The sequence below is a fragment of the Megascapheus bottae genome, chromosome 27 (genome assembly GCF_031878675.1).
Source record: "Megascapheus bottae isolate mThoBot1 chromosome 27, mThoBot2.hap1, whole genome shotgun sequence".
Lineage (NCBI taxonomy): Eukaryota > Metazoa > Chordata > Mammalia > Rodentia > Geomyidae > Megascapheus > Megascapheus bottae.
The window spans coordinates 23,369,380-23,383,083 of NC_143535.1; the positions used below are offsets into that span (position 1 = coordinate 23,369,380).

General features: G+C 41.6%; 1 protein-coding gene across 1 annotated transcript in view; it reads left to right on the top strand.

Annotated features, from left to right (window-relative positions):
* The window catches only part of LOC150045777 (sodium/glucose cotransporter 1-like), a 47,653-nt gene that overhangs the window by 26,264 nt on the left and 7,685 nt on the right, over positions 1-13,704 (top strand). The window contains exons 12-14 of the mRNA XM_090319756.1: positions 5,106-5,274; positions 7,378-7,593; positions 11,014-11,116. Of these exons, the coding sequence (XP_090175882.1) occupies positions 5,106-5,274; positions 7,378-7,593; positions 11,014-11,116 (488 nt within the window). The remainder of the gene's footprint in view (positions 1-5,105; positions 5,275-7,377; positions 7,594-11,013; positions 11,117-13,704) is intronic.

Sequence of the window (13,704 nt, forward strand, 5' to 3'; positions counted from 1 at the left end):
CATTATTTATTTTTACTTCTAAGTTTCTCTCTCTTTTTTTTCCTTTTGTGTTGTGATTTATAGGTAAGTGCTTCTTAATGGGGGTTCTTACTGTTCTGCAATATGTTCTTGATTATTTAATATTTTTGTAATACTGGTTTAGTGTGCATGTGTTCATATAGCTTCTCTTTGGAGTGAAATATTATTTCTCCCTCAAGTGTAAATGCTAGTTTTGGTAGATATATCAGTCTGGGTTGGCAGTTGTTGGTCTTCAGGACATGAATGATGTTTTTCCAAGATTTTCTTGCATTTAGGGTTTGTGTGGAGAGGTCTGCATTTATTCTATTTTTTCCCATTATAGTATAGCTCTTTCTTTGTTTTTGCAGCATTTAAGATCAGTTCCTTGGTATTCGGGTCTAGTGATTTTACCATGATGTGTCTAGACGAGTTCTTTTTAGGATCTTGTCTGTTTGGAGTTCTGAAACCTTCATTAATGTATTTTCCCTTTTAAGGTTGGAAAAGTTCTCTGCTATGATTTTAGCTAATAAGGCTTGCATTCCTTTGTCCTTGTACTCTGTCTCTTCATCGATCCCTATTACACAAAGATTAGATTTCTTGGCTGCATCTGCCCAGTCCTGGAGTTCTCTTTTGTGAATTCTGACTGCTTTCTCCAGACTGATGATTCTGTGTTCCAGCTCTTGCGTTTTATCTTCCGTTCCTGATGTTCTATTCTCCATCCCAGTCAATCTGTTTCTTAATGCATCCATTTTTGCTTGAATTGTGGACAATGAGCTGCTAATGTCTGCTGAGATGGTATTAATCTTTTCTTCCATTTCTCCTTTGAATTCGAGGAGCTCCTTGGTAATTTCCTGCTTATATTCCTGGAATTGTTTTTGGAGTTCTGCTTTAATCTCTTTAGTCATGTCCACAATCATCTCCATGAATAGAGTCATATTTCGTGTCTCTTTAGGTGTTATTTCTTGGGAGGTGACATTGTCCCTTCACTCTTGTTTCCTTTTGGACTTTGTGTGGGACTTTGATTAGTGATATATGTGGTAATTTGTTGTTGCTCTTTCCGAGGCATTGAGGACTGTTGTAGGTTCGCTCTGTGGTCTGTAGGTGGCAGTTTTTACTTGGTTTGGGACTGGTGGTTCTGGGAATCTGTGTATACGTGTAGTAATCAGCCAAATTAGTTCCGAGGCTGACTAGGTCAAAGTTTGCAGCTTTTGCAAGTGCTCAGCTTGTTCCCAGAGGCAGATGGCTAGTTTTCTTGTCCTGTTCCCAGGGGCAGGGCCCAGACGGTACTTGGAGTTTGAGATTTTCTGGGAGCCCTTAGCTAAATCAGCTGGACTGGTTTCCCACCTGTTCCTAGGGCGGGGCCCAGCCCAGGGCCTGGGGTTTGGAAATTTCTGGAAGCTCTCAGCTAAACCCGCCAGACTGGTTTCTGCCCTGTTCCCAGCTGAGGACTTGGGCTCTGAAGGCAGAGCCGTGCCTTTCTGGCTCTCAGAGGGCTAGACCAGCCCCTCCTGGTCTGTCCTTCAGTTCCCTGTTGTGTTTCAGCCACTTTGGCTGAGAGTCTTTCTGTGAGTCCATGGGGGGGGTCCCTTGGTGCTGTCTTGCTGGAGGCTCCCAGCAGGCGGGAATCCCACTTATGTTTGGGTCAGTCAGATGCTGGATAGCAGTCTCACACACACCTCCACCCGCTGTAGGAAGGTAGGGTCTTAGCATCCATCAGTCTCCAGTTTAAGTGGCTTCAGAGAGGAGGCTGTTGGGCAGGTGGGAGCAGTGACCCCTCTGCCTGCTTTGGTGGGGTGCTGAAGCACCTGCCCGCCTGTCACTTTCCAGTCAATTGCCTAGTGGAGGGGGCTGTTGGGAGAAGGGACAGGATTCTGAATTCCTTGCCCCCCTGTACTTGCCAGTCTTTCTTGGGCAGGGTGGGAGGGGTCTGGGTTAAGTTCTGTAGCTTGCCAACAGCTCTGCTTTCTTGATGGGTTTGGGGAACCCATTGGACCACTTACTGATGGGTTTGGCTGTGAGCTGCTTTGCGGTGTTAGAGGATCGTTCACTTCCCCGCTGGTCTCTGCCACCGTGGTTCCCACACCCGGTCTGTGTGGGATCCTGCATCTGGATTCTGCCATTTGCTGGAGTTGCTGGAGGTCTGCACTTCTCGGGCTTTTGAGGTCTGCGCTTCTTGGGCTTTTGCGGCTTGGTGAGGGGTGGGGTAGTGTTCCTCGCATTTCAGATTATTTGAGAATGTTGAAAATAAGCTTTATCTAGATTTCTTTTCAGGTTTGTGTACTTCTCCGTTGCTTCTTGAATTTGTAGTTGTGAGTTTCTTAACGTAGTTGGCTCATGGGATTTCCTGCTTCTCTTTTTTTGTGGGAGAGAGCTAGGCTGGGTCCCTATTGTCTTGGTGCCATCTTTCGACCAAGTACATTTCTTTTTGAAAAGTGTTTCTTCCTCCCTCATCTTCTTCCTGTTTTTCTGCTCTGAACTCCTCTGCCCTACAAGTTATATAGCTCATTCACAACATACCATCTAGTGAGTATCACTGCTGAATTGGCTCACTCTTTGTCCCACTGCTTCTGTGCTTCCTTTTCGCCTCCCCTAATCTTGTCTTATATACAAGATAAAGGGTACAGAAATAAAAAAACGGTGTGGAAAGGGGAAAAAAGAAAATAAGAAAAACAACCATAAGCAATGCCGTACAATAAAAATCCTTTTGTTTCCATTTCTTGGAGTACATTTCGATAAATATCATTTTATATGTTTGTAAGCACATAGCCATTGAGCCCTTATAATACTATCCTAAGAATTTCTTTCTTTGGTTTTACTTTGTGAACATTTAGAGTCCTTTTTGGCCACATCTCTACCAGTTTCTGTTAGTTAATTCTGTTGATAATGACCATTCTAACCAGGGTGAGGTGGAATCTCAGTGTTGTTTTATTTTCATTTCTTTTATGGTGAAATACGTCGAACATCATATGTCAAATGGCCATTTTTATTTCTTTTTAGAGAAGTTTCTCTTTAAGTCTTTGGCCCATTTATTAATTGGGTTGTTGTTTCTTTGAGGATTTGTTCTTTTAAGGGTTAATTTTTTAAGCTCTAAGTATATTTAATTATGAGGCCCTTGTCTGGTGCATATCTAAGAAAGATCTCCTTTTTGTAGGATTCGTATTTATCCAATAGCTATGTCCTTTGCCAAGCAGAAACACTTCAGTTTGATGCAATCCAATTTATCCAGCCTTTCTTTGATTTGATTTACTTAGGAAGTTTTAACTTGTGCCTAGTGTTTCCCCTTTCCCTTTCTGTAATATTTCAGTATATCTGGTCATACTTTGAGGTCGTTGATTCATTTGGAATTGATTCTGATGCACAGTGATATATAAATATCTAACTTCAGTTTTCTACACGTGTATTACCAATTCTGCCAGCACCTTTTGTTGAAGAGGATATTTTTCTTCTATCCTTATTTTTAGCTCCCTTACCAAAGATTAGGTGGCTATAGGTCTGTGGGTTCATTTCTGGGTCTTCTGTTAGATTTTGGTCCTCAGGCCTATCCGTGTGCCAGTACCAAGCTGTTTTTATCCCTATGGCTTTGTAATAGAGTTTGAAGTTTGGCGTTGTTATTCCTCCATAACTCTTCTTCCTGCTAAGAATTGTTTTAGTTATTTGGTGTCTTCTATTATTCCATATGAATTTTTGTATTCCTTCTATATCAGTTAAGAATACTGTTGGAATTTTAAGGGCATTACTTTGAATGTGCAGATATATCTTGGAAGTACTGCCATTTTCATAATGTTAATCCTTCAAATCCAGGTGTATCTGTCTTTAAATTAATTGTTCCATAGAACTTTATTCTGGCCACTTATAGGTCAGATGTGTTCACATACCTTCAACATGTTCCACATAATATTTCAAATATTGCCTTCTCCTCATGTCAAATGAACATCCTACTTGTTTTATCTAGGCAAGTGTCTGAATTTTCCTTTAATATTTCCTTCTTTTAAATTTCTTATCTTCTTACTCCCCTATCTCCTGATTTTTTTTCCTGTTTTTCTTTTGTCAGTCCTGGGGCTTGAACTTAGGGCCTACACACTCTCCCTGGGCTTTCTCAAGACTAGCATTCTACCACTTGAGCCACAGTGCCACTTTGGGCTTTCTCTGTGTATGGTACTGAGGAATCAAACCCAGGGTTTTGTGCATGCTAAGCAAGCACTCTACCACTAGGCCACACTCTATGCCCTTGTTTAATGCTTACTTGAGGATGCTCTGGGTTTCCCCCTCTGCAAAGTCTTTTTAATTTTGTGTGTTCTGATTACTTATTTTTTGTGTGCTGGTACTGGGGCTTGAACTCACATCCTGAGAACTGTCCTGTAGCTTTTTCCATGAAGGTTATACACTTCCAGTTGAGATACACTTATGATTTTTTTGGTGATAGGATTTTCACTGATATTTCTACATGGACTATCTTTGAATCTAAATGTTCAGGTCACATTCTCCTGTGTGGCTACAATTACAGGCCAGAGCCACCAACACCTAGCTAGTTTTTTTTTAATGTTGAACAAACCAGAAATCTTGGGATAAATTCCTTTTGCATCTGTCATATAGATAAATCTCTTTCAGAAATCTTTAAAACTGTGGGCATTTTGATCTATTGGAAATATTTAGAAATATAAAAATTTGTTAATTATCAAGACATTAATAATTGCCATTTGGTATATACTATATGGTTTACTGCTTATTAAATTTGGTTAAACCTATCCTCCATGTTTTGTGAAAATATATTCATTGTCCAGTAACAGGTAAACAAACATTCAGATTTTTTGTTCAGACATTGAACAAAACTACTGAATTTGTGTTATTGCAGTACAATATCTCTGCCTTCACATTAATGAATGAGTATCTTATTTTAAAGTAATGACTAGGCTGACTGTGTTACCCAGTGGTAGAACACTTAGCTAGAATACAAAAGGCCCTCGGTTCCATATCCATTACTGTAACAAATACTGATAAAAGTAAATAAACGAAGAATTATTAAATTAATAGTGTATGGTTTATAGAGAATTTCCTGGCAGGAAAATTTCATTTCATCAAACTGGAACTGACTGCTGCTTAACTTACAGGTTTTTTGTTATAATCTTGCTTGCTGTCACTATTGCTTGGATTCCGGTTATGGATACATCCCACAGTGAAAATTTGTTTGAAAACATGCAAGTAACTAGAAGTTACCTGGTCCCACCTGTAACTGCACTTTTTATGCTTGCTGTGTTTTGCAAGAGAGTCAATGAGCAGGTGGGTCAGTATTTTGCAAGAGTCCAAGAGTATGCATATGTTGGTATTGAATGATGTGACTTGCATTTACACAATCAAGCTCTTTACAAGAATTGCTCTCAGAGATCTTCTGTATTTCAGGGGCTCACTCCATGCCATCATTTGCCTTCTGATAAATGATATTATCCTGGCTAGATTTAACTCAAGCTCACTCTTATGCATGAAGGGAAATGGAGATCTCTTGTTTGTTTTCTTTCATTGGTAAGGTAATGATAATCAGGAAACATCACCATAAGGTTGTGGAAGTGTTCCTCATATTTGGCTATGGAAAGCATTCCTCTGTTGCCTCTGTACATGATGTCCCTAGAGGTTTCACAATCATGGGGAGAATTAAAGTGATAAATCCTTTTTCAGTCCATCTGTACTGCAGACGTAATGATTTGGGTCATGGCTTTCAGTCCCACTTAAGACCAAATAAAGATCTTAACTAGTTGTTTAATCATTTTATCAGTATTACTGAGGGCATACTGTACCCCTACATTTTTCTCTTTTTATTTTTCATTTTTAAATTTTGTATTCATTTTTAAAGAATTTATTAACATTGATTTTTACATCATATTTCAAATGATGTGTTTAACAAACAAGTATTCAAGAAAGGAATCTCTATATATACAATCACAGGCACTTAATTTTTAGAAAAATTTTGCAGTCATATCTTAAGCCTCCTGGTTTCCTCAGGCAGTTCTGAGTAGTTGGGCCTTTCATAAGTTTTCATAAGTGCTCTGTGACCTGGGAAAGCCCACTTCCTGGTTCTTGCTCTCCCTATACACAGTCTATAGATCCCAGCAACTAAAAATGTGTGGTGCTGATATCTGAACTTTACTTGTCTTGCTCCCTTCCTTGAATTTACATTGACTGTTAGCTTTTTCAAGAATACCAGGCTAATCTCAGGTGTTCAGTCCTCTGGAAAACCTGTCAGAGCTCCCTGTTTTGCCAAGATTACTTGACTCAGTATAGTAATAGGAATTTGAGGAAGAGTAATCCAGGCCATGAGGAGCTTCTCTTTGCTCTCCTAAGAATAGCATGAGTAAGAAGGACATAGGATTCACCTGCTACTCCAGATCCCAAGTTGAAAGAATACTCTATGTGTATCCTCTTCAGTATAAAGTTCTTCCCCATATCTCCTTTCTCACCCTGTTTTGGATGGCACACTCATCTGGCTTCTGCATATCTTCCTTAGGAATTGATTCCTATGTATTCTCTGCCTAGCTTTTGGGTTAATCCATGATGCCCACCCATATTCCATATCTTGACTTTCTTTCTACTGATAACAATGCCCTCCTGATGAAGCTTCTCAAACCAGGTCTCAAACAAAAATCTAATCTTTTTTCTAATGGATAGGGTTGTATGTTTGGAGTGGAAAGATGGCCTACATTGAGCAGATAAAGATTTCTGATAGTAATGTGATATTTATAAGATTACAATTGATCATGAAGATGGCAGGGTAGGCTTCTGGGGTGAAGTAAATAAGGACATTAACTAAAGTAGAGAGAGAAAACTTCTCTTAAGGAATAAGATGAGACAGATCCAAGAAGAAAGAATAGGAAGTTCAAAGACCCAACCCATGTTAAAGTGAACAGGATTAAGATGCCAGAAGGTCATGATGGTTTGAAAGGAATGATAAAAGAGAGAGTAGCAGAGTCAGGCCTGACAAACCATGGTACTGGGTTGAGGTTTGAATTTTGGTAGTGGTAAAGCAGGAAGGAAACAAAGGATTCAAAGAGATGGCTCCTAGATTTTGACCTGAGCAGTCCCTGAATGGAGGTTCCACTTAGGAAAATCAAGAAGACAAGGTTATTTTTGGATATATTTAGTTTAAGAGGGCCATTTATGAACTCACTTCAAAGCATTTCCAGTATTTCTCAAGTTACCTGACATAACAAAGGGGGAGAACCAGTTATCTGTGGTCTGGCATTTTCCTCCACTTGTTCAGGCTCTCTTCTGCAAGACATCACTAACCTCATTGCACCAAATTTAGCTTTAGAAACTAGAATGACAGAAAAATTGGGATAGCCGTGGTTTGTCTATTTCTCCAGCTTCTTCCCAGGTGTCTTTCTTTGGCAGGGTGCCTTCTGGGGCCTGATTTTTGGGATGATGATTGGCTTCTTTCGACTGCTGGCTTCATTTGCTTATGGACCCTGGACCTGCGATGGAGAGAACACATGCCCTGCATTCATCTGTGGCTTGCATTACCTTTATTTTAGCCTGATCCTCTTCCTAGCTAGTGTTCTCAGCATACTGGCCATCTCCTTAATCACAGACCCAATTCCAGATAAACACGTAAGTGCTGCTGTTAGGATGGTCAATGTAAAGGTTTCATGAAACAGCAATACCAAGCTGTATACCTGCATTCTATTTGCAATTGGGTGGAGGTCTTTGATTTGGTTGGGTCTTAATTGGGTAACAGGAAAAGCCCTTGGGTCATAATTCAGTATAGAGCACATTCCTAGCATGTGGAGGCTTTACGTTCCATCCCTATCACAGCAATAATACTAGTACTAATACTAATGATAATATTAAATAGCTGCTCAATGACACACCAATTAGATATTTAGATTGAGAAGTTGAGTTATGAAATTCAGACTCTTCTTGAAAATGTTTAGTGATCTCAGCACCAGTCAGTCGAAGATGCCACCAAGAATGACAAGGGAAAGAGACCTCTGGCAACCTAAACAGATTGCAAATGATGGTTTACAGCCTTCTTACTTCAAACTATTTCATACAGCTCACGAAACAGGTGTCAGGCACCAATTTTAGAAATTTATTAAAAAGCCTAAAATTCACAGAAACTAAACAACTTATCTCTGTAATGAAACTAGTAAGGGGAAGATCTAAGGCTTTAATTAGACATCAAAGCTCATGCTGACTCAATCATGTCATCTTTTGACCACTTGGAAAGACAGGGTATGAGCTTGGCTAGATAGATGCAACAGGGAGAAATCTGGTATATCAATGAATAATCTGGAGTTCTAGATATGGGGAGGAGCTTGGAACAAATGCAAATGCAAAAACAAACCCAATACATTTTTTACAACTTTGTTCAGAGTGTGGAAAATGTAGTATTTTATTTTCCAAAGCCAAGTCACTAGAGCTAGACATAGAAGTATTATCAGTTTAGGAATAATAAACTGATAGCTCCCTGTGACAAAAAAGTATAAGAAAAAGGAAAGTAGATGAAAGGCAACAGTAAAAAAAAAACGAGTCATTGGCTTGGGGTCTCCCAACTCACCACCTCAAGTCACCAAAACCAAAGGTTATGGGGCTCTCTGATTCAAAATTGTCAATACACAGAAGCCCACAGGTTTTGTGGAGAAATTTTTTTGTTGTTGTTGAGAAGTGACTTGAGGTGGTGAGTTGGGAGACCCCAAGCCAATGACCCATTTTTTTTTTTACTGTTGCCTTTCATCTACTTTCCTTTTTCTTATAATTTTTTGTCACAGGGAGCTATTAGTTTATTATTCCTAAACTGATAATACTTCTGTGTCTAGCTGTAGTGACTTAGCTTGGAAGCCCACAGGTTTTGAACAACACTTGACTCCTTGCCTTGCCAATAGTAGGCTGATGATTTTCTTGGAAAGGCAAATATTCACATATAGCATTATAAGAAAGAACCTAATCAATAAGTCAAGTGGGTAAGGGTGGAAGTGAAACAAGCTGAGAAGGTCCTCACCAGTTAGGCCCATAAATATAACTGCTGTTCCTTAACAGAAATCCATGTGGGCAGTAATTTACCTGTACCTGCATGGAGACTAGTGTATTCAATTCAATGCATGTATTTTAGGATAGAATTTGATGTGGTAGAATTGTTTGCTTTGTTGTTATTTTGCTACTCTAACCTCTCTGTTATTCCAGTCTCTCCAAAAACGTAGAGTTGGCTGTATTTTGCTACTTCTCAAAGTTTCCACCTAGGTTTAAAGGCAGACAAGGAACTGGAGCACCCCTTATACCATCTGCAAACACCACATTGAACTTGAGGAGTAGCCGAGTTCTGTTCCAAGGATGGGTACAGCTTCTCCTAGACATTGTTTCTGTTTTGTGTGTTTATTGTTTCTTCTCTGAGAGCAGGCCTGGTCTTCCATGTTCTGCTCAAGCAAACAACTCCTCTTGAGTATATAACTGGGATCACAAAGTGGCTTCTGCAATCATGAAGGGCGCAGGTTCATAGATCTCTTAATTAACAGGAGCTGTAGCCAGGTGTTGGTGGCTCACACTTGTAATCCTAGCTACTCAGAAGGCTGAGATATGAGGATCTTAGTTCAAAGCCATCCTGGGCATAAAAAGTCCAGGAGATTCTTATCTCCAATTCATTGCCAGAAAACCGGAAGTGGTACTATGGTTCAAGTGGTAGAGTGCTATATCCTTGAGCTGAAGAACTGAGTGACAATGCCTAGGCCAAGAGTTCAAGTCCCAGGACCAACATCTGTTTAATATAGGGAGATAATATTTTGTCATAATATTTTAGGCATCATAAAATGTAAACACAATTATTGCGATGAACTTTGATATACTTTCAGGGATGAAAAATGGCTTTGTTCTAGTTACCCTGTTTGTATAGAAACCAGCAAAGGTCTTGATGTTAGCACTATGTACATCTGACAAGATCCAAATTATGAAAGAAACAGATGCATTGTTTTAATTCTTAAATTTAAGTAAGGTATATGGTTATGTCCAGGTGCATCTTCCTTTCATTAAGCAGGTTCCCTGATAAGCACATCATAACAGCACAGTAGAATAAAGAATGCAATGAAAAAACTTTGATAAGCTAGAAAACTGTGATATATATATGTATATGTATTTATATGTATATATGTATATATACATATATATATTCTATTTATATGAGTAAACATTTGACCATAAATAGATTTCTATAGGATTACTGACTACTTTGAGGGTGGGGTTTAATCACCTTGTTTCCCCCTTCTCTAAAATAAGAGGATTGGGAGGAGGTGGAGATGGAAAGGGGAACAAAATCATGAGATGTGGTATCAAAATTTGAGAAGTAATGCACCTACTACCTGATGAATGTAACTGTAACTCCTCTATACATCATCTCAACAATAGAATACAATAAAAATTTAATCACTACAGATTAACACTATCAAGTAATTATTAATATGAACAAGTGATATGGGGGAAATAAATATATATGTACAGGAACAAATATGGTAACTGGATAGTTTTAGCAAGGAAATTCAGGGGATATTTCTGGGTGAAACTTGTTCTGCAATTCTTATTTCCACAGCTGTGTGTTGACCCATTGAGCCTCCAGATCATCCTGCTGTTGTACTGGGGGCTTGTAAATCCTAATGCTGGGCTCCTAATATTAAGATTCATGACAGATCCATTGCTTGTTGATATGTGAGAGACTCCACTGAGGCTATTGTGCTTATTGTAGGCAAAATTTACTGAGTTTCACCCATCTGTCTTGCTGTTCCTCTATGGAGACCAACAACATTTTGAGAAAGTGACATCACACCAGTTTGTGCATTTCTTCTAAAACATGCACATGCCCAACATTATACCTGTGTTCTCTCCTATGACATTTTCCTATAAAGACAGGATCTATAAAAATCTAACAAGCATATATCTTTTCAATCAATGAAACCCTGGTCCAAGCTGCAGGCTGTGATGTTATGTAACTACATGACAGGATCCTATGGTAACATAGCTATGCATTCTCCATCCCACCCTCTCCAGCTTTATCGGCTTTGTTGGAGTTTACGCAATAGCAGAGAGAAGAGGGTAGCTCTTGACTCAGAGATAATGTGGAAGAGACTTCCCAATCATCTAGTCCAGCCAGGTAAGAAGGAAAACATGCAGTTCTAGGAAGATATCCTCTGTAGTGGGCTCTGTAGTATTGGGTGGCTTTGGCAACAGTCATACAGCTCTGCATCCCACCACCTTCACCCTAAGAAATGTTTTCACAGGCAGAATCCCAGCATCCTTTCTTCTGAAATCCTTCCTGGCTGGTTTGCATATGCGGTGACTGTGAGATCACAAGCATCTATGGACAGGAGGCTGGAATAGAGGAGAAATGAGATAGGGACAGTAGGTACAGTGATTCTGGAGAGGGAAGGGAAAGGGAGACAGGGTGAGCAATAAGCAATGGATGATAACAAAGAACCATTTGAGGCTACGAGGAATCAGAAGTTCTTTGTGTCCTAGAAGTATCTCATTGATTGTTACGATCTACTTGAATCAAGTACTGATTAGTAAAAAAAAAAAAGTTAAGTCTGAGAGCTAGCTACCACACACAAACTATGTTCTGATTTCAGCAAGGGGTCTGGTTGTAGAATGGAATAGGCTGTAGAGCAGGGATTAAAAAATCAGAAGCACTCTAGAAAGGAACAAGAAATAGCCTTCTCCAGCAAAGATGAGATGGTAACAATTGAGGCAGAAGCCCACCTAAGAGCACTGTTTCAGTAGGCCCAAGCAAAAGTAGTGTTCTCAGAAAAGTCTGAGGCAGAAAAAGCCTGACACAGGAAGGAAGATGGTGCCGAGACAATAGGGACGCTGCCTAGCTTTCTCTGACAAAAAGAGAGAACCAGGGACTCCCACGAGCCAACTTTCTAAAGAAATCCACAACAACAAACTCAAAAAGCAACGGAGAAGGACTCAAACCGGAAAAGAAATCCAGATAAAGCTCACATCCAACTTTCTCAAAGAATTCGGAACGCGAGGACCCCTCCCCCACCTCTCGCCCAAAGCGGCGGAAAGCCGCGATAAGCGGCAGCTGGTGCCCGACCAAGCCACGAAAAGCGGCTTGAGCGGGCGCTGGCTCCACGCGGGGAAAGCGGGGGCAGGCACCGGCTCTAACCCACGAAAAGTGGCGGCAGTGGAGGGCACCAGGCTGGGAGCCCAACGGCTGCAGAAACCAGCACAGAACCGGGCCAGCGAACGGTGGAAGCAGCGGAACCCAGACGCGGAACCAGAACAGCAAGCAGCGGAACCCAGACTCAGAACACAGGCTGCGGCGGAGACCCGAGGGGAGTGAAACACTCCCCACCACCGTGGAGCACCCGTAGACGGACGCAGAGGCGTGAGTAATACATCGCACCCCCAAACACATTGGGAAAACGGAGCGGGTGCCAAGCAATAGAACTTAACTCAGACCCCAACACCCCGCCCGAGAAAGACTGGAGGGAGCAGGGGGGCAAGGAATTTAGAATCCTGTCCCTCCCCTCAACAGCCCCCTCCCTCAGGCCATTGACTGGAGACTGACAGGCGGGCTACTCATAAGACCCAGCACCCCACTAAGGGAGGCGGGGCTGTCCCAACTCCCACCCACCCAACGGGCTCAACCCCCAGCCCTCTGACTGGAGACTGACAAGCGGGCGGACCCTAAGACTCAGTACCCCACCAGGGGAGGCGGAGCTGTCCCAGCTCCCACCCGCCCACCAGGCTCCTCACCCAGGCCACTGGATCTGGAGAGTGGAGGGCTTTGAGACCCTGCCTTACTACAGTGGGTAGGGGGTGCGGGTAAATAGGAGCCAGCATCTGCCCCCCCTCAATTCTCGAGCGGGGCATCCTCCAGCTGGGAATCCTGAGCAAGACACCACCGAGGGTCCCCCCCACAGTCACAGACTCTGACAAAGCAGTGGAAACACAGCAGAGATCTGAAGGGCCAACCAGCAGCCAAGCTCCCCTTCTGAGAACCAAGAAGGCGCGGCTCCGCCCTTGGAGCCCACGCCCCCAGCTGGGCCCCGCCCCTGGGAACAGAGGGGCCTCCTGCTGGTCCTGCTGAGAGCTCCTGAAACTCTCAATCCCCAGACCCTTGGCTTGGGGCAGCAGAAAACGTCCACCAACCCCGCTCAGACGGAAGCTCGCAGATTCATCCCATGGTCCACTGTGAGGCCACTGGTTGGGCTAAGAGCTAGTCGCGCAGCAACACATAAGTTTTATTCTAATACTTTCCAAACTTTGTACTCAAATATGCTACCTACTTACCCCCCTGACCTCTCTTATTCTATTTTTCTATCTCTGGACCTCTGCTCCTCTTTCAACCCTTATACTGCACGGATCTACACTTGATGGCTGTTGAGCAACAGTGTATATCTAGGTGTTTAATTATCCTCTAGGCTCAGAGGGACTTAAAAACAATAGAGATTGGATTGAGAGGCTTATTGTTTTGGATATAAATCGCTTATCAGTGAAAAATTAGACTAGTCGGTAACTGCACAAAAAGAAAGAGTGATAACAAAAATCAAAACTTGTTAACATCTAGAGTCTGCCAGCTACAGAGGTCTAGGTTGGTTATATCTGAAAAACTATAATCGTGTTTAGTATTAATCTTGCTCCCATTTTCAAATGGGCAGAACAAGAAACTCAAGAAAAATGTCAAATCAAGAAACAACACCTCCCACCTCTCCCACCCAATGTAAACAGCCA